This window comes from Ranitomeya imitator, chromosome 1 (assembly GCF_032444005.1).
Source record: "Ranitomeya imitator isolate aRanImi1 chromosome 1, aRanImi1.pri, whole genome shotgun sequence".
Lineage (NCBI taxonomy): Eukaryota > Metazoa > Chordata > Amphibia > Anura > Dendrobatidae > Ranitomeya > Ranitomeya imitator.
Window position 1 is genome coordinate 267,959,500 of NC_091282.1, and position 23,909 is coordinate 267,983,408.

At 44.8% G+C, this 23,909-nt stretch overlaps 1 protein-coding gene across 1 annotated transcript in view; it reads right to left on the bottom strand.

Annotated features, from left to right (window-relative positions):
- The window catches only part of LOC138668730 (transmembrane protein 132D-like), a 1,836,494-nt gene that overhangs the window by 44,041 nt on the left and 1,768,544 nt on the right, over positions 1 to 23,909 (bottom strand). The window contains exon 6 of the mRNA XM_069756046.1: positions 22,640 to 22,845. Within this exon, the coding sequence (XP_069612147.1) occupies positions 22,640 to 22,845 (206 nt within the window). The remainder of the gene's footprint in view (positions 1 to 22,639; positions 22,846 to 23,909) is intronic.

Sequence of the window (23,909 nt, forward strand, 5' to 3'; positions counted from 1 at the left end):
TGTGGATTCAGGCGCTGCTCTGAATTTGATGGACTTGGAGTATGCCAGGCGTTGTGGGTTTGTCTTGGAGCCCTTGCAGTGTCTTATTCCATTGAGAGGAATTGATGTTACGCCTTTGGCCAAGAATAAGCCTCAGTACTGGACCCAGCTGACCATGTGCATGGCTCCTGCACATCAGGAGGATATTCGCTTTCTGGTGTTGCATAATCTGCATGATGTGGTCGTGTTGGGGTTGCCATGGCTACAGGTCCATAATCCAGTATTAGATTGGAAATCCATGTCTGTGTCCAGCTGGGGTTGTCAGGGGGTACATGGTGATGTCCCATTCCTGTCTAATTCATCATCCACCCCTTCTGAGGTCCCAGAGTTCTTGTCTGATTACCGGGATGTATTTGATGAGCCCAAGTCCGATGCCCTACCTCCGCATAGGGATTGTGATTGTGCTATCGATTTGATTCCTGGTAGTAAATTTCCAAAAGGTCGACTGTTTAATTTATCTGTACCTAAGCACCCTGCTATGCGGAGTTACATGAAGGAGTCCCTGGAGAAGGGGCATATTCGTCCGTCATCGTCGCCATTGGGAGCGGGGTTCTTTTTTGTGGCCAAGAAGGATGGTTCGCTGAGACCTTGTATAGATTACCGCCTTCTAAATAAGATCACGGTTAAATTTCAGTACCCCTTGCCTCTGTTATCTGATTTGTTTGCTCGGATTAAGGGGGCTAGTTGGTTCACCAAGATAGATCTTCGTGGTGCGTATAATCTTGTGCGTATTAAGCGAGGCGATGAATGGAAAACTGCATTTAATACGCCCGAGGGCCATTTTGAATACCTAGTTATGCCATTCGGACTTGCCAATGCTCCATCAGTGTTTCAGTCCTTTATGCATGACATCTTCCGAGAGTACCTGGATAAATTCCTGATTGTATACTTGGATGATATTTTGGTCTTCTCGGATGATTGGGAGTCTCATGTGAAGCAGGTCAGAATGGTGTTCCAGGTCCTGCGTGCTAATTCTTTGTTTGTGAAGGGATCAAAGTGTCTCTTTGGTGTTCAGAAGGTTTCATTTTTGGGGTTCATTTTTTCCCCTTCTACTATCGAGATGGATCCTGTTAAGGTCCAGGCCATCCATGATTGGACTCAGCCGACATCTCTGAAGAGTTTGCAAAAGTTCCTGGGCTTTGCTAATTTTTATCGTCGCTTCATCTGCAATTTTTCTAGTATTGCTAAACCATTGACCGATTTGACCAAGAAGGGTGCTGATGTGGTCAATTGGTCTTCTGCTGCTGTGGAAGCTTTTCAAGAGTTGAAGCGTCGTTTTTCTTCTGCCCCTGTGTTGTGTCAGCCAGATGTTTCGCTTCCGTTCCAGGTCGAGGTTGATGCTTCTGAAATTGGAGCGGGGGCTGTTTTGTCGCAGAGAAGTTCTGATTGCTCGGTGATGAAACCATGCGCCTTCTTTTCCAGGAACTTTTCGCCTGCTGAGCGAAATTATGATGTTGGCAATCGAGAATTGCTGGCCATTAAGTGGGCATTCGAGGAGTGGCGTCATTGGCTTGAAGGAGCTAAGCATCGCGTGGTGGTCTTGACTGATCATAAGAACTTGACTTATCTCGAGTCTGCCAAACGGTTGAATCCTAGACAGGCTCACTGGTCGCTGTTTTTCTCCCGTTTTGACTTTGTGGTTTCGTACCTTCCGGGCTCTAAAAATGTGAAGGCGGATGCCCTGTCTAGGAGTTTTGTGCCCGACTCTCCGGGTTTATCTGAGCCGGCGGGTATTCTCAAAGAGGGAGTAATTGTGTCTGCCATCTCCCCTGATTTGCGGCGGGTGCTGCAAAAATTTCAGGCTAATAAACCTGATCGTTGCCCAGCGGAGAAACTGTTTGTCCCTGATAGGTGGACGAATAGAGTTATCTCTGAGGTTCATTGTTCGGTGTTGGCTGGTCATCCTGGAATCTTTGGTACCAGAGAGTTAGTGGCTAGATCCTTTTGGTGGCCATCTCTGTCACGGGATGTGCGTTCTTTTGTGCAGTCCTGTGGGATTTGTGCTCGGGCTAAGCCCTGCTGTTCTCGTGCCAGTGGGTTGCTTTTGCCCTTGCCGGTCCCGAAGAGGCCTTGGACACATATCTCTATGGATTTTATTTCAGATCTTCCCGTCTCTCAAAAAATGTCAGTCATTTGGGTGGTTTGTGATCGCTTCTCTAAGATGGTCCATTTGGTACCCTTGTCTAAATTTCCTTCCTCCTCTGATTTGGTGCCATTGTTCTTCCAGCATGTCATTCGTTTGCATGGCATTCCAGAGAATATCGTTTCTGACAGAGGTTCCCAGTTTGTTTCGAGGTTTTGGCGAGCCTTTTGTGCTAGGATGGGCATTGACTTGTCTTTTTCCTCGGCTTTCCATCCTCAGACTAATGGCCAGACCGAACAAACCAATCAGACCTTGGAAACATATCTGAGATGCTTTGTTTTTGCTGATCAGGATGACTGGGTGTCCTTTTTGCCTTTGGCTGAGTTCGCCCTTAATAATCGGGCCAGCTCGGCTACCTTGGTTTCGCCGTTTTTCTGCAACTCTGGGTTCCATCCTCGTTTCTCTTCAGGGCAGGTTGAGTCTTCGGACTGTCCTGGTGTGGATACTGTGGTGGACAGGTTGCAGCAGATCTGGACTCATGTAGTGGACAATTTGACCTTGTCCCAGGAGAAGGCTCAACGTTTTGCTAATCGCAGACGCTGTGTGGGTCCCCGACTTCGTGTTGGGGATTTGGTTTGGTTGTCATCTCGTCATATTCCTATGAAGGTTTCCTCTCCTAAATTTAAGCCTCGTTTCATTGGTCCATATAGGATTTCTGAGGTTCTTAATCCTGTGTCTTTTCATTTGACCCTTCCAGATTCTTTTTCCATCCATAACGTATTCCATAGGTCATTGTTGCGGAGATACGTGGCACCTATGGTTCCATCTGTTGATCCTCCTGCCCCGGTTTTGGTGGAGGGGGAGTTGGAGTATATTGTGGAGAAGATTTTGGATTCTCGTGTTTCTAGACGGAAACTCCAGTATCTGGTTAAGTGGAAGGGTTATGCTCAGGAAGATAATTCTTGGGTCTTTGCCTCTGATGTCCATGCTCCCGATCTTGTTCGTGCCTTTCATATGCTCATCCTGGTCGTCCTGGGGGCTCTGGTGAGGGTTCGGTGACCCCTCCTCAAGGGGGGGGTACTGTTGTGAATTCTGTGGCAGAGCTCCCTCCTGTGGTCACAAGTGGTACTTCGGCTGATTCTGTCTGTGAGCTTCCGTTGGTGGAGGAGAGTGGTACTGCGGCTTCTGAGTTTCCTTCCTCAGGTGATGTGGTGAAGTCGTTAGGTGCTGCTCTATTTAACTCCACCTGGTGCTTTGATCCTGGCCTCCAGTCACTGTTCTAGTATTGGACTTGCTTCCTCCTGGATCGTTCCTGTGGCCTGCTGCTCTGCATAGCTATGTTTCGCTTGTGTTATTTTTGTTTTCTGTTTTTTCTGTCCAGCTTGCTTATTTGGTTTTTCTTGCTTGCTGGAAGCTCTGGGACGCAGAGGGTGTACCTCCGTGCCGTTAGTCGGTACGGAGGGTCTTTTTGCCCACTTTGCGTGGTTGTTTGTAGGGTTTTGTGTTGACCGCAAAGTTATCTTTCCTATCCTCGCTCTGTTCAGAAAGTCGGGCCTCACTTTGCTAAATCTATTTCATCTCTACGTTTGTCTTTTCATCTTAACTCACAGTCATTATATGTGGGGGGCTGCCTTTTCCTTTGTGGTATTTCTCTGAGGCAAGGTAGGCTTATTTTCTATCTTCAGGCTAGCTAGTTTCTCAGGCTGTGCCGAGTTGCATAGGGAGCGTTAGGCGCAATCCACGGCTGCCTTTAGTGTGGTTGGAGAGGATTAGGGATTGCGGTCAGCAGAGTTCCCACGTCTCAGAGCTCGTTTTATGTTTTTGGGTTATTGTCAGGTCACTGTATGTGCTCTGACTTCTATGTCCATTGTGGTACTGAATTACCTAATCATAACACACCGACACCTTCCACGTCTCTCTCTTTAAGCCCGTCCATTTGTCCTGGTTTTCTGAGTCATCTGCCGGGTCGTCGGGTTCATCCACGGATGAGTTTGAGGTGAATGCTATCGTAGGCTGCAAGGTGGTACATGGCAAGAAATTTTATCTGGTGGACTGGAAGGATCATGGCCCAGAAGACAGAACCTGGGAACCTGTGGAGCACATTCAGGCTCCGCTGCTCATCGCAGCTATTGAGCATAGCGAGGCTCAAGGAGGGGGGCCCTAGGAGGGGGGTAATGTTGGGAGTCAAGTTCCCACCGCTGCACAGGGGGAATCTTGAACCATGTCTGCTGCGGTCTCCCATTCTACATCGACCGCAGTGGAGCCTGCTCAGCGGAGACGTCGGTCCCAGCATTTCATTGGATCTGATACTGTGCAAAGAGTTACTGATGCTTCTCCAGGCTCTGCTATTGTACCCTGCACTGGTCTGCAGCAAGCAGGCTTTTCTGGGACTAAGTCCAGCTTTGCACACACTGAGCATGCTGTTGTGAATTCTGTGGCTGAATTCACTCCTGTGGTCACAAGTGGTACTGCAGCTTCTGAGCTTCCTCCCTCAGGTGTTCTGGTGAGCTCGTTAACTGCTTCATTACTTAACTCCGCCTGATGCTGCTATCCTTGCTCCTTGTCAATGTTCCAGTGTTGGATCTGAGCTTCTCCTGATTGTTCCTGTGACCTGCTGCTCTGTATAGCTAAGTGCTTTTTGCTTTTTTGTTGCTTTTTTTCTGTCCAGCTTGTCTTTTGTTTTGCTGGAAGCTCTGAGACGCAAAGGGTGTACCGCTGTGCCGTTAGTTCGGCACGGTGGGTTTTTTTTGCCCCCTTTGCGTTGTTTTGCTTTAGGGTTTTTTTGTAGACTGCAAAGTTCGCTTTACTGTCCTCGCTCTGTCCTAGAATATCGGGCCCCACTTTGCTGAATCTATTTCATCCCTACGTTTTGTCTTTTCATCTTACTCACAGTCATTATATGTGGGGGGCTGCCTTTTCCTTTGGGGAATTTCTCTGGGGCAAGTCAGGCCTATTTTTCTATCTTCAGGCTAGCTAGTTTCTTAGGCTGTGCCGAGTTGCCTAGGTAGTTGTTAGGCGCAATCCACAGCCGCTTTTAGTTGTGTTTAGGATAGGATCAGGTGTGCAGTCTACAGAGTTTCCACGTCTCAGAGCTCGTTCTTGTATTTTTGGGTATTTGTCAGATCACTGTGTGCGCTCTGATCGCTAAGCACACTGTGTTTCTGGATTGCCTTCATAACACCTGTCATTAGCAAACATAACAGTACAAGGAGCCTAACTAATGATTCTCAATAGAGGGAAAGAAAAAGTTCTGACATCATTTTTTTTTTTTTTTTTTTCTGCTCTGTGTTCACTTTTTTTTTTCCCCTAGACATTTGGGTGATTCTGGACACAGGTGTGGACATGGATATTCAGGGTCTGTGCTCTTCAATGGATAATCTCGTTATAAATGTACAAAAAATTCAAGACACTATTGATCAGAAATCTATGTTAGAACCAAGAATTCCTATTCCTGATTTGTTTTTTGGAGATAGAACTAAGTTTCTAAGTTTCAAAAATAATTGTAAGCTATTTCTGGCCTTGAAACCTCATTCTTCTGGTAATCCTATTCAACAGGTTTTGATTATTATTTCTTTTTTGCGCGGCGACCCTCAAGACTGGGCATTTTCTCTTGCGCCAGGAGACCCTGCATTGAGTAGTGTCGTTGCGTTTTTCCTGGCGCTCGGATTGCTGTACGATGAGCCTAATTCAGTGGATCAGGCTGAGAAAAATTTGCTGGCTTTGTGCCAGGGTCAGGATGATATAGAAGTATATTGTCAGAAATTTAGGAAATGGTCAGTACTCACTCAGTGGAATGAATCTGCGCTGGCAGCTTTGTTCAGAAAGGGTCTCTCTGAGGCTCTTAAGGATGTCATGGTGGGATTTCCTATGCCTGCTGGTTTGAATGAGTCTTTGTCTTTGGCCATTCAGATCGGTCGACGCTTGCGCGAGCGTAAATCTGTGCACCATTTGGCGGTACTGCCTGAGGTTAAACCTGAGCCTATGCAGTGCGATAGGACTATGACTAGAGTTGAACGGCAGGAATACAGACGTCTGAATGGTCTGTGTTTCTACTGTGGTGATTCCACTCATGCTATTTCTGATTGTCCTAAGCGCACTAAGCGGTCCGCTAGGTCTGCCGTCATTGGTACTGTACAGTCCAAATTCCTTCTGTCCATTACCTTGATATGCTCTTTGTCGTCGTTTTCTGTCATGGCGTTTGTGGATTCGGGCGCTGCCCTGAATCTGATGGATTTGGATTATGCTAAACGTTGTGGGTTTTTCTTGGAGCCTTTGCGGTGTCCTATTCCATTGAGAGGAATTGATGCTACACCTTTGGCCAAGAATAAACCTCAATACTGGGCCCAGCTGACCATGTGCATGGCTCCTGCACATCAGGAAGTTATTCACTTTCTGGTGTTGCATAATCTGCATGATGTGGTCGTGTTGAGGTTGCCATGGCTACAAACCCATAATCCAGTATTGGATTGGAATTCCATGTCGGTATCCAGCTGGGGTTGTCAGGGGGTACATGGTGATGTTCCATTTTTGTCGATTTCGTCATCCACCCCTTCTGAGGTCCCAGAGTTCTTGTCTGATTATCAGGATGTATTTGAAGAGCCCAGGTCCGATGCTCTACCTCCGCATAGGGATTGTGATTGTGCTATCAATTTGATTCCTGGTAGTAAATTCCCTAAAGGTCGATTATTTAATTTATCCGTGCCCGAACACGCCGCTATGCGCAGTTATGTGAAGGAATCCCTGGAGAAGGGACATATTCGCCCATCGTCATCACCACTGGGAGCAGGGTTCTTCTTTGTAGCCAAGAAGGATGGTTCGCTGAGACCGTGTATTGATTACCGCCTTCTTAATAAGATCACTGTTAAATTTCAGTATCCCTTGCCATTGTTATCTGACTTGTTTGCTCGGATTAAGGGGGCTAGTTGGTTCACTAAGATAGATCTTCGTGGTGCGTATAATCTGGTGAGAATCAGGCAAGGAGATGAATGGAAAACTGCATTCAATACGCCCGAGGGTCATTTTGAGTATCTAGTGATGCCGTTCGGACTTGCCAATGCTCCATCTGTGTTTCAGTCTTTTATGCATGACATCTTCCGTGAGTATCTGGATAAATTCCTGATTGTTTACTTGGATGACATTTTGATCTTCTCAGATGATTGGGAGTCTCATGTGAAGCAGGTCAGAATAGTTTTTCAGGTCCTGCGTGCTAACTCTTTGTTTGTGAAGGGATCAAAGTGTCTCTTCGGTGTGCAGAAAGTTTCATTTTTGGGGTTCATCTTTACCCCTTCTACTATCGAGATGGATCCAGTTAAGGTCCAAGCCATCCAGGATTGGATTCAGCCGACATCTCTGAAAAGTCTGCAAAAGTTCCTGGGCTTTGCTAATTTTTATCGTCGCTTCATCTGTAATTTTTCTAGCATTGCCAAACCATTGACCGATTTGACCAAGAAGGGTGCTGATTTGGTTAATTGGTCTTCTGCTGCTGTGGAAGCTTTTCAGGAGTTGAAGCGTCGTTTTTGTTCTGCCCCTGTGTTGTGTCAGCCAGATGTTTCTCTTCCGTTCCAGGTCGAGGTTGATGCTTCTGAGATTGGAGCAGGGGCGGTTTTGTCACAGAGAGGTTCTGATTGCTCAGTGATGAAACCATGTGCTTTCTTTTCCAGGAAGTTTTCGCCCGCTGAGCGTAATTATGATGTGGGCAATCGAGAGTTGCTGGCCATGAAGTGGGCATTCGAGGAGTGGCGTCATTGGCTTGAAGGAGCTAAGCATCGCGTGGTGGTATTGACTGATCATAAGAACTTGACTTATCTTGAGTCTGCCAAGCGCTTGAATCCTAGACAGGCCCGTTGGTCGTTATTTTTTGCCCGCTTCGACTTTGTGATTTCGTACCTTCCGGGCTCTAAAAATGTGAAGGCGGATGCTCTGTCTAGGAGTTTTGTGCCCGACTCTCCGGGTTTATCTGAGCCAGCGGGTATCCTCAAGGAAGGAGTCATTGTGTCTGCCATCTCCCCTGATTTGCGGCGGGTGCTGCAAAAATTTCAGGCGAATAAACCTGATCGTTGTCCAGCAGAGAAACTGTTCGTCCCTGATAGGTGGACTAATAAACTTATCTCTGAACTTCATTGTTCGGTGTTGGCTGGTCATCCTGGAATCTTTGGTACCAGAGAGTTAGTGGCTAGATCCTTCTGGTGGCCATCTCTGTCACGGGATGTACGTACTTTTGTGCAGTCCTGTGGGATTTGTGCTAGGGCTAAGCCCTGCTGTTCTCGTGCCAGTGGGTTGCTTTTGCCCTTGCCGGTCCCAAAGAGGCCTTGGACACATATTTCGATGGATTTCATTTCTGACCTTCCCGTTTCTCAAAAGATGTCAGTCATTTGGGTGGTCTGTGATCGCTTTTCTAAAATGGTCCATCTGGTGCCCTTGGCTAAATTGCCTTCCTCCTCTGATTTGGTACTTTTGTTCTTTCAGCATGTGGTTCGGTTGCATGGCATTCCTGAGAATATTGTTTCTGACAGAGGTTCCCAGTTTGTTTCAAGGTTTTGGCGAGCCTTTTGTGGTAGGATGGGCATTGACCTATCCTTTTCCTCGGCTTTCCATCCTCAGACTAATGGCCAGACCGAACGAACCAATCAGACCTTGGAAACATATCTGAGATGTTTTGTTTCTGCAGACCAGGATGATTGGGTGTCCTTTTTGCCGTTGGCTGAGTTCACCCTTAATAATCGGGCCAGCTCGGCTACCTTGGTTTCTCCATTTTTTTGCAATTCTGGGTTCCATCCTCGTTTCTCTTCAGGACAGGTTGAGTCTTCGGACTGTCCTGGTGTGGATTCTGTGGTGGATAGGTTGCAGCAGATCTGGACTCAGGTAGTGGACAATTTGATCTTGTCCCAGGAGAAAGCTCAACTTTTCGCTAATCGCAGACGCCGTGTGGGTCCCCGATTCGTGTTGGGGATCTGGTTTGGTTATCTTCTCGTCATATTCCTATGAAGGTTTCCTCTCCTAAATTTAAACCTCGTTTTATTGGTCCGTATAGGATTTCTGAGGTTCTCAATCCTGTGTCTTTTCGTTTGACCCTCCCAGACTCCTTTTCCATACATAATGTATTCCATAGGTCGTTGTTGCGGAGATACGTGGCACCTATGGTTCCATCTGTTGAGCCTCCTGCCCCGGTTTTGGTGGAGGGGGAATTGGAGTATATTGTGGAGAAGATTTTGGATTCTCGTGTTTCTAGACGGAAACTCCAGTATCTGGTTAAATGGAAGGGTTATGCTCAGGAAGATAATTCCTGGGTTTTTGCCTCTGATGTTCATGCTTCCGATCTTGTTCGTGCCTTTCATGCGGCTCATCCTGGTCGGCCTGGGGGCTCTGGTGAGGGTTCGGTGACCCCTCCTCAAGGGGGGGTACTGTTGTGAATTCTGTGGCTGAATTCACTCCTGTGGTCACAAGTGGTACTGCAGCTTCTGAGCTTCCTCCCTCAGGTGTTCTGGTGAGCTCGTTAACTGCTTCATTACTTAACTCCGCCTGATGCTGCTATCCTTGCTCCTTGTCAATGTTTCAGTGTTGGATCTGAGCTTCTCCTGATTGTTCCTGTGACCTGCTGCTCTGTATAGCTAAGTGCTTTTTGCTTTTTTGTTGCTTTTTTTCTGTCCAGCTTGTCTTTTGTTTTGCTGGAAGCTCTGAGACGCAAAGGGTGTACCGCCGTGCCGTTAGTTCGGCACGGTGGGTTTTTTTTGCCCCCTTTGCGTGGTTTTGCTTTAGGGTTTTTTTGTAGACTGCAAAGTTCGCTTTACTGTCCTCGCTCTGTCCTAGAATATCGGGCCCCACTTTGCTGAATCTATTTCATCCCTACGTTTGTCTTTTCATCTTACTCACAGTCATTATATGTGGGGGGCTGCCTTTTCCTTTGGGGAATTTCTCTGGGGCAAGTCAGGCCTATTTTTCTATCTTCAGGCTAGCTAGTTTCTTAGGCTGTGCCGAGTTGCCTAGGTAGTTGTTAGGCGCAATCCACAGCCGCTTTTAGTTGTGTTTAGGATAGGATCAGGTGTGCAGTCTACAGAGTTTCCACGTCTCAGAGCTCGTTCTTGTATTTTTGGGTATTTGTCAGATCACTGTGTGCGCTCTGATCGCTAAGCACACTGTGTTTCTGGATTGCCTTCATAACACCTGTCATTAGCAAACATAACAGCATGCCCAGGGTAAGATCTCTCAGTGGAGGTCTAGGGTCACATGCTCAGGTACTGCAGCGACTTCCATTGGTACTCCAGGAAGGCCCTGTACTTGATCAAGTTCTGTGGCAGCCTTCCATTGGTCCTTCTTGGAAGGTCCTGTACATGCTGCAGCTATAAAAGGTTCGCATGACTGCACGGCCATGCGCTAGTGTCAATTTATGTATGAGCTCAGCGCCAGTGTGGTCGCGTTTGTATGCAGTCAGGGACCCGGCTGAAATAAGCCCCTAGAATGCTGGCACCTCCGGCGAGGAGTTTCGTGTGTGTGTATTCAGGGACCCGGCCGCCGAGGAGTTTCATGTGAGTGGATTCAGGGCTGGCGTATAGCCATTAGAATTCCGGCTCGACCAGAGAGGAGCTGCGTGTTTGCAATTGACTGCATGACCACTAACTGCACTACTAAGTAGCTGTGTTCCTCTGTGAGCTAAAGAGTTTGTTTATAGTACTATATTGTACCGCCATACTTAGCAGCAGGTTCTTTCCTGCACGGTGGATCCTGGGTTGCGAATGTACCTACTACTACTACTAATAAATATATATATTTGGTGCGTTCCGCCAACCCTAACATGGAGTGAGGTGCAAGCATGGATGTTATGATTGATTGAGAAAGATGTGATGTGCTCAATGTCTGAGATTGGTCAAAACAGCAGTCATGTCAACTTCCATAACAACTGATGGGCTCTTACTCACCACAACTGTAGTGAGTAAAGAAGTGGAGGTTTTGCAGATGGAGAGAACTGAGCGAGAACAGTTGCCACTCTGACAGAGGAGAAAGAAGCATCAGATGTGGTTAATGGGCCAGAAGGTTGTTGGCGAGGCCCACTAGTCTGCATTTTACAGCAGTGAGTTTCCCAGACTGACTTATGTTGATCACGTGTGTTGTAGTTCATGCATGTAATAGGCAAATTATTGGATTTTTATCCTCTACTCAGCAGTTTTTTTACAAAGTTGCCACATAACGTGAGTTGTCATACTTTGTTGTCTAAAAAAAGGGCCATGCTAGCCAACCATTGCAACCCCTGCAAACTTCAGACCCGTGCCCGCTGCTTTCCACAGCCAGAGTTGTGACTGAGGATGCAGTGCTTATCGTGGTTGCATTACTCACTGTATGGGAAGCCCTGGATCCAACTGCTAAAACTTTTGCCCATCAGTGCAGATGCTTTCCTTCTCTTGAGTCTGAATTTTTAAAGCAGAACTGTGATGCCCATGGAATAGCATGTGCAAACAGCTCTGAAGACTCACTTATATGTGGTTCCCCACAGTCAGTTGGGTGTTTGGAAATTTGTGATGAGGGGAGAACAAGGGTAATTGGGGTGCCACTTATGAGGACTGTACGGTGTGTGATGTTAAGGTGGAGAAAGAGGAGGAGAGGTCACTTGATGCAGAGATGACCATCCACTGCAGCACATTGTGTATATAACCATAGGACTGAAAAAACCCTTTTAAAATGTAACTTTTAATAAATATTGAGTAAAAAATACCCATATAAGCGGGTCGGGAGACAGTAACACCTTAATCTATCTTAACACAAATAATATATGAAAGGATAGAGACTAAACGGTGGGGGGGGCGTGATCTTTCCCTAACTCACCCTACCTCACAGCGGAGGTTGGCACCCTAAAATCGATGTGGCGCCCCCACTCGTCGACGGCTCTCCCTTGTGACCCTACAGGATCTTAACAAAATGAAACTACCACCACACCATAACTTAACATAAAGTGCACAAATACTTATAAGGTGCAAAGAAATAGCTTAAAAGGTCTAATGTGGAATAGTTTCCACAAGAAGGGGTCATATAAACAGTTACCCTTCTAATAAGAGAGGTGCACAAAGTGTCTAATGTTCAGATGTTCAGAGACAAGATAGATAATTGCGATATATGGCAATAATGAACCTGTTTTTAACACAATACAAGACACTTATAGTATACGCTTAATAGTTAATACAGTATAATAACTGAAAAAAGCTGGGGTATACACCTGTGCAGGCAACATATTATACTTAGACAAAATCAAGCGTCAATATGCCATACACATCAGCACCTCTCAAATCATAAACATGAAAAAGATGGTCAAAAAAGAGGATGTACTCATCCTAATACTGCCGCCCATCCCCGACCCGCTTATATGGGTATTTTTTACTCAATATTTATTATAAGTTACATTTTAAAAGGGTTTTTTCAGTCCTATGGTTATATACACTATTTATACCATGTATATATTATTTTTTGGTTATTATTATGAAGCACATTGTGTCCCTGATCAACAAAGCATACCCATGTATGGCAGCCAAAGAAAGGGAGTTGAGTAATCCATACAGTAACAGAAGTTGCCAAAATGCTGTTCAAATTGTCACTGCAGAAAAACAACTTCTCATCTCTCATATCATCCCTTTCTCCCAACACTAAACAGCCATTCAGTACTTTAAATTCTCTCCTCATGCCCCCAGCTCACCCTCCCTATCCACTCATCTCAGCTGAAGATTTTGCCTCATTCTTTAAGCAGAAAATAAGGTAAAGCTTTTGCCTAAAGTCCCCATAGCCCCTCCTCATAACTACTCAACTCTTCCCCTCCAAAACCAACTTCATCATCACGGAAGATTAGCTTTCCTCTTTACTCTCTATCACGTCTCACCACCTGTGAACTCGACCCAATCCCATCTCACCTTCATCCCAATACTGACCCACCACTTCAACTTGTTACTAGCAACTGTTGTCGATTCTGCAAAACACTAGTGCATGTCTTCATCATCTCCTGCCTCTACTACTGCAACCTCCTGCTCTGTGACCTCCCTTGTAACACAATTTTACCCATCCAATCTATCCTAAACTCTGCTGCCTAACTAATCCACCTTTCACCCTGCTTCTCCCCTCTGTCAATCTCTGCACCTGCTCCCAATTGCCAGAGACTCCGGTTCTGAACCATAAGTTTGGTATAAAAAGCGATCCATAACCTGTCTCCTCCATACATCTGTGACTTAGTCGCCTAGTACTTACCTGCACACAACCACTGATCATCACAAGATCTCCATCTATACTCCTCTTTTATTTCCTCTTCCCTCAATTAATAGATTTCTTGTGTAGATCCCCTCTACTCTGAAACTGTGTCCCTCAACATATCATACTCTTGCCTACCATGGGAACCTTCAAAGGAACCTGAAGAAATACCTCTTATAACTAGCCTACAACCTAAACTAACTATCGCTCCACCATACCGCTAACAGCTCTACTCTCCCCTATTGTATTCTCACCCATACTTTGTAGACTGTGATTCCTCACGGGCAGGGTCCTCACTCCCCCAGCAGCAGTAGGTGACTTGTATTGCTTAAGATTATTGTACTTGTTTTTATTACGTATACCCTCTTCACATAAATGGCGCTATAGGAATAAATAATAATAATACCAATGTGCTGCTGTCAAAGATAGGGAGTCAAGTAGACTGTAGTTTTCAAAAAATGTGCAATTATAATATTTCTACTCTGAGAAATTGATGTCACTTTAGTGGTGTGTGTCAATAATTTGGGGAAATGTTTTTTCTCCAAGTTGGGTCTTGATCATGTTTGTTGCCTGTAGCAGTAGGCTTCCCAGACCGGTAGGCCTTCAATTACTTTCAGTCGACTAGCTGTGTTACTATCCTTAAATTTTTAAAACATTTGAATGTTGCATGAGGTATTCGTTCTCCCAGCTCAGCAGGCTTACACCGGTCCCTCACCCCTCTCGTATTAATTGAAACTTCAATTTAAAGTTGTAAATGCTGGCCTAGACCCTGATAACTCAAGCGTGGCTCCTGGCTGACTGCTTCTGTCAACGGCGGTCCGTTCAGCGAATCCGAACCTAACTGAACCTTGAAAGGTTGGCTCATCTCTATTTATGTGCACCCTGCCACTGATTGTGTTGAACAGTGCACCCCTGATTTGTTACGGAACATGTTTGTGAAGGGCAGGCTGGGAACAAAGTATAGAGGGACAGTCACTGCCATTCCTTTTTAACCCCTTCATGACCCAGCCTATTTTGACCTTAAAGACCTTGCCGTTTTTTGCAATTCTGACCAGTGTCCCTTTATGAGGTAATAACTCAGGAACGCTTCAACGGATCCTAGCGGTTCTGAGATTGTTTTTTTCGTGACATATTGGGCTTCATGTTAGTGGTAAATTTAGGTCAATAAATTCTGCGTTTATTTGTGATAAAAACGGAAATTTGGCGAAAATTTTGAAAATTTCGCAATTTTCACATTTTGAATTTTTATTCTGTTAAACCAGAGAGATATGTGACACAAGATAGTTAATAAATAACATTTCCCACATGTTTACTTTACATCAGCACAATTTTGGAAACAAAATTTTTTTTTGTTAGGAAGTTATAAGGGTTAAAATTTGACCAGCGATTTGTCATTTTTACAACGAAATTTACAAAACCATTTTTTTTAGGGACCACCTCACATTTGAAGTCAGTTTGAGGGGTCTATATGGCTGAAAATACCCAAAAGTGACACCATTCTAAAACCTGCACCCCTCAAGGTACTCAAAACCACATTCAAGAAGTTTATTAACCCTTCAGGTGCTTCACAGCAGCAGAAGCAACATGGAAGGAAAAAATGAACATTTAACTTTTTAGTCACAAAAATTATCTTTTAGCAACAATTTTTTTATTTTCCCAATGGTAAAAGGAGAAACTGAACCACGAAAGTTGTTGTCCAATTTGTCCTGAGTACGCTGATACCTCATATGTGGGGGTAAACCACTGTTTGGGCGCACGGCAGGGCTTGGAAGGGAAGGAGCGTCATTTGACTTTTTGAATCAAAAATTGGCTCCACTCTTTAGCGGACACCATGTCACGTTTGGAGAGCCCCCGTGTGCCTAAAAATTGGAGCTCCCCCACAAGTGACCCCATTTTGGAAACTAGACGCCCGAAGGAACTTATCTAGATGCATAGTGAGCACTTTGAACCCCCAGGTGCTTCACAAATTAATCCGTAAAAATGAAAAAGTACTTTTTTTTCACAAAAAAATTCTTTTAGCCTCAATTTTTTCATTTTCACATGGGCAACAGGATAAAATGGATCCTAAAATGTGTTGGGCAATTTCTCCTGAGTACACCAATACCTCACATGTGGGGGTAAACCACTGTTTGGGCACATGGTAAGGCTCGGAAGGGAAGGAGCACCATTTGACTTTTTGAATGAAAAATTATTTCCATCGTTAGCGGACACCATGTCGCGTTTGGAGAGCTCCTGTGTGCCTAAACATTGGCGCTCCCCCACAAGTGACCCCATTTTGGAAACTAGACCCCCCAAGGAACTTATTTAGATGCCTAGTGAGCACTTTAAACCCTCAGGTGCTTCACAAATTGATCTGTAAAAATGAAAAAGTACTTTTTTTTCACAAAAAAATTCTTTTCGCCTCAATTTTTTCATTTTCACATGGGCAGTAGGGTAAAATGGATCATAAAATTTGTTGGGCAATTTCTCCCGAGTACGTCGATACCTCATATGTGGGGGTAAACCACTGTTTGGGCACTCGGCAGGGCTCGGAAGGGAAGGCGCTCCATTTGACTTTTTGAATGGAAAATTAGCTCCAATTGTTAGCGGACACCATGTCGCGTTTGGAGAGCCCCTGTGTGCCTAAACATTGGAGCTCCCCCACAAGTGACCCCATTTCGGAAACTAGACCCCCCAAGGAACTTATCTAGATGCATATTGAGAACTTTAAACCCCCAGGTGCTTCACAGAAGTTTATAACGCAGAGCCATGAAAATAAAAAATAATTTTTCTTTCCTCAAAAATGATTTTTTAGCCTGGAATTTCCTATTTTGCCAAGGATAATAGGAGAAATTGGACCCCAAATATTGTTGTCCTGTTTGTCCTGAGTACGCAGATACCCCATATGTGGGGGTAAACCACTGTTTGGGCGCATGGCAGGGCTCGGAAGGGATGGCACGCCATTTGGCTTTTTAAATGGAAAATTAGCTCCAATCATTAGCGGACACCATGTAACGTTTGGAGAGCCCCTGTGTGCCTAAACATTGGAGATCCCCCAGAAATGACACCATTTTGGAAACTAGACCCCCAAAGGAACTAATCTAGATGTGTGGTGAGGACTTTGAACCCCCAAGTGCTTCACAGAAGTTTATAACGCAGAGCCATGAAAAAAAAAAAAAATTATTTTCTCAAAAATGATCTTTTAGCCTGCAATTTTTTATTTTCCCAAGGGTAACAGGAGAAATTTGACCCCAAAAGTTGTTGTCCAGTTTCTCCTGAGTACGATGATACCCCATATGTGGGGGTAAATCACTGTTTGGGCACATGCCGGGGCTCGGAAGTGAAGTAGTGACGTTTTGAAATGCAGACTTTGATGGAATGCTCTGTGGGCGTCACGTTGCGTTTGCAGAGCCCCTGATGTGGCTAAACAGTAGAAACCCCCCACAAGTGACCCCATTTTGGAAACTAGACCCCCAAAGGAACTTATCTAGATGTGTGGTGACCACTTTGAACCCCCAAGTGCTTCATAGAGGTTTATAATGCAGAGCCGTGAAAATAATAAATACGTTTTCTTTCCTCAAAAATAATTATTTAGCCCAGAATTTTTTATTTTCCCAAGGGTTACAGAAGTAATTGGACCCCAAAAGTTGTTGTCCAGTTTCTCCTGAGTACGCTGATACCCCATATGTGGGGGTAAACCACTGTTTGGGCACATGCCGAGGCTCGGAAGTGAAGTAGTGACGTTTTGAAATGCAGACTTTGGTGGAATGCTCTGTGGGCGTCACGTTGCGTTTGCAGAGCCCCTGATGTGGCTTAACAGTAGAAACCCCCCACAAGTGACCGCATTTTGGAAACTAGACCCCGAAAGGAACTTATCTAGATGTGTGGTGAGCACTTTGAACCCCCAAGCGCATCATAGAAGTTTATAATGCAGAGCCGTGAAAATAATAAATACGTTTTCTTTCCTCAAAAATAATTATTTAGCCCAGAATTTTTTAATTTTCCCAAGGATAACAGGAGAAATTTGACCCCAATATTTGTTGTCCAGTTTCTCCTGAGTACGGTGATACCCCATATGTGGGGGTAAACTACTTTTTGGGCACATGCCGGGGCTTGGAATTGAAGTAGTGACGTTTTGAAATGCAGACTTTGATGGAATGCTCTGCGGGCGTCACGTTGCGTTTGCAGAGCCCCTGATGTGCCTAAACAGTAGAAACCCCCCACAAGTGACCCCATTTTGGAAACTAGACCCCGAAAGGAACTTATCTAGATGTGTGGTGAGCACTTTGAACCCCCAAGTGCTTCATAGAAGTTTATAATGCAGAGCCGCGAAAATAATAAATACGTTTTCTTTCCTCAAAAATAATTATTTAGCCCAGAATTTTTTATTTTCCCAAGGGTTACAGGAGAAATTGGACCCCAAAAGTTGTTGTCCAGTTTCTCCTGAGTACGCTGATACCCCATGAGTGGGGGTAAACCACTGTTTGGGCACACGTCGGGGCTCAGAAGGGAAGTAGTGACTTTTGAAATGCAGACTTTGATGGAATGGTCTGCGGGTGTCACGTTGCGTTTGCAGAGCCCCTGGTGTGCCTAAACAGTAGAAACCCCCACAAGTGACCCCATTTTAGAAATTAGACCCCCCAAGGAACTTATCTAGATATGTGGTGAGCACTTTGAACCCCCAAGTGCTTCACAGACGTTTACAACGCAGAGCCGTGAAAATAAAAAATCATTTTTCTTTCCTCAAAAATTATGTTTAGCAAGCATTTTTTTAGATTCACAAGGGTAACAGGAGAAATTGGACCCCAGTAATTGTTGCGCAGTTTGTCCTGAGTATGCTGGTACCCCATATGTGGGGGTAAACCACTGTTTGGGCACACGTCAGGGCTCGGAAGTGAGGGAGCACCATTTGACTTTTTGAATACGAGATTGGCTGGAATCAATGGTGGCGCCATGTTGCGTTTGGAGACCCCTGATGTGCCTAAACAGTGGTAACCCCTCAATTCTACCTCCAACACTAACCCCAACACACCCCTAGCCCTAATCCCAACTGTAGCCATAACCCTAAACACAACCCTAACCGCAACACACCCCTAACCATAACCACAACCCTAATTCCAACCCTAACCCTAAGGCTATGTGCCCACGTTGCGGATTCGTGTGAGATATTTTCGCACCATTTTTGAAAAATCCGCGGGTAAAAGGCACTGCGTTTTACCTGCGGATTTTCCACGGATTTCCAGTGTTTTTTGTGCGGATTTCACCTGCGGATTCCTATTGAGGAACAGGTGTAAAACGCTGCGGAATCCGCACAAAGAATTGACATGCTGCGGAAAATACAACTCAGCGTTTCCGCGCGGTATTTTCCGCACCATGGGCACAGCGGATTTGGTTTTTCATATGTTTACATGGTACTGTAAACCTGATTGAACACTGCTGCGGATCCGCAGCCAAATCCGCACCGTGTGCACATAGCCTAATTCTAAAGGTATGTGTACACGCTGCGGAAAACGCTGCGGATCCGCAGCAGTTTCCCATGAGTTTACAGTTCAATGTAAACCTACGGGAAACAAAAATTGCTGTGCCCATGCTGCGGAAAAACTGCACGGAAACGCAGCGGTTTACATTCCGCAGCATGTCACTTCTTTGTGCGGATTCCGCAGCGGTTTTACAACTGCTCAAATAGAAAAGGCACATCTGGGGTGGCTGGGGGCAGATATTTTTAGCCAGGGGGGGCCAATAACCGTGGACCCTCTCCAGGCTATTAATATCTGCCCTCAGTCACTGGCTTTACTACTCTGGCGGTGAAAATTGCGCGGGAGCCCACGCCAATTTTTTCCGCCATTTAACCCTTTATTTTAAGAGCTAGAACGGCCAAATTTTGCAGATACACACTACTGACATTAGTAGTGTGGAATCTGCAAAAAAAATGGAGAGAAGACATGGTTTACTGTATGTAAACCATGTCTCAAATCATGTCGGGTTTTAGGAAGGAGAAAGAAAAAGCCGGTAATTGAATTACCGGCTTTCAAGCTGTATAGCGCTGGAATAAATATTAATATATATACATATATGTGTCTCACTGACATATATATATATATATATATATATACCTATTCTATGTGTACACATTTATTCTACCTATTGGACTGTAAGCTGTCAGTGTGATTTTACTGTACACCGCACTGAATTGCCGGCTTTTCTCTCTAACAGCGCTGCGTATTTCTCGCAAGTCACACTGCTTGTCCGTGTGTAATCCGTATTTTTCACGCTTCCATAGACTTTCATTGGCGTATTTCTTGCGCAGTACGGTGACAAACGCAGCATGCTGCGATTTTGTACGGCCGTAGAAAGCCGTATAATACTGATCAGTAAAATACGGCAAATAGGAGCAGGGGCATAGAGAATAATTGTGCCGTATTTTTTGCGAGTTTTACGGACGTAGATTCTGCGCTCTTACGTCCGTAAAACTCGCAAGTGTGACGCCGGCCTTATACTGCAACGTCTGATACTCTAACTAGCTACTAAAAAAGTAAAAAGTCCCTAGGCTCAGGCTTTTATCAGTAGCAATATTAATCAGAGCACTGCGGCCATGGAAAGAGCACAAATGTTCAGCGCAGGATGATGCGCATGCAAAAAAGTGTGCAAAAAATACATTGGGGGGACTGGAACTGGGATTGGGGAACATATTCTGCTGTCAGAGGTGTATCTAGCTCTTCCTGCACTCGGAACAAAGGATCAGTTTGGCACCCCCCCTCAGATTTCTGCCCCCTATAAAGTCCTCAGATTTCTGCCCCCATAATGTCCTCAGATTTCTGCCCCCATGATGTCCTGATTTCTAACCCCATCCACTCCCTTCCTGGATGCAGTTGCATGTGGTGGAGAAATCTGAGGAACACAATAGTATACAGCACTGCCCACATAGTGTTATACAGCACTGCTCGGTTAGTAGTATATAGCACAGCCCGCATAGTAGTATACAGAACCGCCCACACAGTAGTATACAGCACAGCCCACATAGGAGTATACAGCACTGCCCACATAGTAGTATACAGCACAGCCCACACAGTAGTATGCAGCACCGCCCACATAGCAGTATACAGCACAGCCCACATAGCAGTATACAGCACAGCCCACATAGTAGTATACAGCACTGCCCACATAGCAGTATACAGCCCAGCCCACACAGTAGTATACAGCACAGCCCACATAGTAGTATACAGCACTGCCCACATAGTAGTATACCGCACAGCCCACACAGTAGTATACGGCACAGCCCACATAGTAGTATACAGCACTGCCCACATAGTAATATACAGCACAGCCCACACAGTAGTATACAGCACAGCCCACACAGTAGTCTACAGCACTGCCCACATAGTAGTATATAGCACAGCCCGCATAGTAGTATATAGCACAACCTACATAGTAGTATACAGCACAGCCCACACAGTAGTATATAGCACTGCCCACAAAGTAGTATATAGCACAGCCCGTATAGTAGTATATAGCACAACCCACATAGTAGTATAAAGCACAGCCCACAAAGTAGTATATAGCACCGCCCACACAGTAGTATACAGCACAGCCTACAGAGTAGTATGCAGCATTGCCCGCATAGTAGTATATAGCACAACCCACATAGTAGTATACAGCACAGCCCACAAAGTAGTATATAGCACTGCCCACACAGTAGTATACAGCACAGCCCACATAGCAGTATACAGCACAGCCCACACAGTAGTATACAGCACTGCCCACATAGTAGTATATAGCACAGCCCGCATAGTAGTATATAGCACAGCCCACATAGTAGTATACAGCACAGCCCACACAGTAGTATATAGCACAGCCCGCATAGTAGTATACAGCACAGCCCACATAGTAGTATATAGCACCGCCCACACAGTAGTAAACAGCACAGCCCACATAGCAGTATACAGCACAGCCCACATAGTAGTATACAGCACTGCCCACATAGTAGTATATAGCACAGCCCGCATAGTAGTATGCAGCACCGCCCACACAGTAGTATACAGCACAGCCCGCATCTCTCCTTCTGGCAGTTCGGTGTCTTCAGCTCCAGCCTCCATTACCAGCTGTCTGGAGCACTTACCACAAACCGCAAGGCTTCCTGTGAAGAGCCGGCGAGTGACATCAGCAGCGTGATCATGTGACCTGTGCACGCTGCTGGGGCTTCACTGATGCGGAAGTGCCGGCAGCAGTCTGGGCATAGATCAAGCGTACTAGTGTCTGAAGTCACAAGTACATCCTTGGGAGCCGACAAGCAGCACTTTCTCTGAGCCGGCTGTCAATTTGACAGCCGACTCAGAGAACGGAAGAATCTTAGTGTGGGGACAGCAGAATTCCGCCGACGGGGAGCCTCCTGTTTGGACCGCTGCATCAGGCGGCCTGCAGGCACCCCCCTGTTGGCTGCACCCGGGGCACATGCCCCGGCTGCCCCCCCCCGGATACGCCACTGTCTGCTGTGATCGCAGATCAAGTCACACAGCAGCAAGGAGACTCCAGCAGGCACAGAGCGTAGGAGGCACTGGAGGATACAGATTGCAGGAGGATCATTCTGGTCACCAACTTTGAGGTAAAAGGTGACATTTGGAGTGAGGAATTGCTATTTTAGATTAACCCCTTTGGCACTGATTAGTCGGTAATTATTGTTCATCCAATCACCGCCAAAGGGCTTAATGAGTAGAGGTGACGACCCGATCATGTCACCCCATTTTGACTGCCATGATTGGTACTGTGTCAGACGGCAACAATCACAGGTTGTTTTTTTTTTAAATCATTGTAACATCGATGTGCTTGGCTGTTCAGAATTGATCAGCCAATAACAGCGATTGTTGACAAATGGGACACTATTGTCCCCAGGGGCGATGTGCAGGGCTGATTATAAGATTATGGTCTGTTGTCAGAGATTTTAGGCTGGCTACAGACAAATGTAAGAACATCTTCTCTCATACTGCATATGGCTGTAAAATAATTATCATGTCACTAGTCTAGGTGAGAAGAACACAAGACTATAGTTTTAATCTGATCACTAATTAGATGACCATGCTTTTGACTTTTTCTCAGCCAGTTTGGTCACATGAGAATTATATTACAACCATGTATAGTACAACAGAAGATGTTCTTACATATGATCAGTGAAAGGTTAGGATGCTATTAATCCTTAGGTGACACAATCAATACTAAAGACCCATTTAGCAGGCTCCATTCATGTTTATGTTGAACACCAGAAACCATTGATTTCACAGGTCAATGACTTGTGCAATCTGACATTAAGAACAATTATTCTGCACATACCGCTTATTTCCCATTATGGGAACCCTCCAACCTTTGATCTGATTTAATTCAGTGTCAGACACATCTATCAGCAGAGGAAGCCGTGGAACCCACACTGTCATTTCTAGTGAGGGCTTGAAATGTTGATAGGAGAAATTCACAACGGCATTAACCTTTCCTTTCATTTCCTTTCCATTTACGAAGACATAGTCACATCGGTCCGAAACCTGTTAGACAGAAAAAGAACAAGTTCATTGGCTTATAAACCAACCAAGGATATTTTACATATCAATGAAATCAGAATTTAAAACAACATTTCTAATTAAATGGGAATAACTACCGTAATTATTTTAAAAAATGAAGGAAAGGCAGCCATGGAGATTTATGTGTCTCATTTCATGTATGCTCCAAATACACTTTATGGTTTAACCATTTTGAAGGATTCAATTATCGTCATGTTAAGATAAAACTTGGAGTATATGTAATATGATTTTATGTGAAAGTTGTAAGATCCCAAATAATATAACATTTCCAAGAGTATAAAGTGTTAGAATTTTGCCACAAACGGTTTGAGTAGTGTATGCTGTAGAAATATTCCCACAAAAATCATTTTATATGCATACAGCATGTCGTACAGCTGTGACACTGCACGGAAGACATCTTCTGCTGATTGACATATTATCTCAGCCAGAAGACATCATCACCGTAATGTCTCATGGAATATGTCTCAAGTGAGGAAACTTACAACAGCTATTTGTTGTTATGCATTTGCAAACATGACATAATATTTTATTCATGTGTTTCACACTGATTGACAACACAACTTGTTTTTGTTGGAACTGGTAGGGAAAAAACAATGGAGAAGAATGGCTGTCTTTAGAAGATGAGACTATATTTTGTAACTTACAGTAGTCTTTGTCTTTGTAAGCATATTGTTTAGCCTGGGGCTGTTTCAGAGGGGTTATAAATATACAACAATGCCCATAAGCAAAATTTACAATTTGCTGACTTGAAAAATTCTCTAGTGTTTTTTCACACACCCAATTCATCCTATGCAAGATATTTGGTGGAAGTCATGTTTGCCTGGTTTATTCCTCTCTTGTTTACTTGTTATTAATGCTAAAGCCTATACGAAAAGGCCAACATCCACATATAGATAGAATATAAATGTGGAAAACAGAGTACAAATAGGATACGGTGCAATAAGCAACAGAACTCCAACAAGAATTACGCACCACCAAAGTAGAAGATAAAAATATATACTTTTATTACACATAAATATATAAAAGAT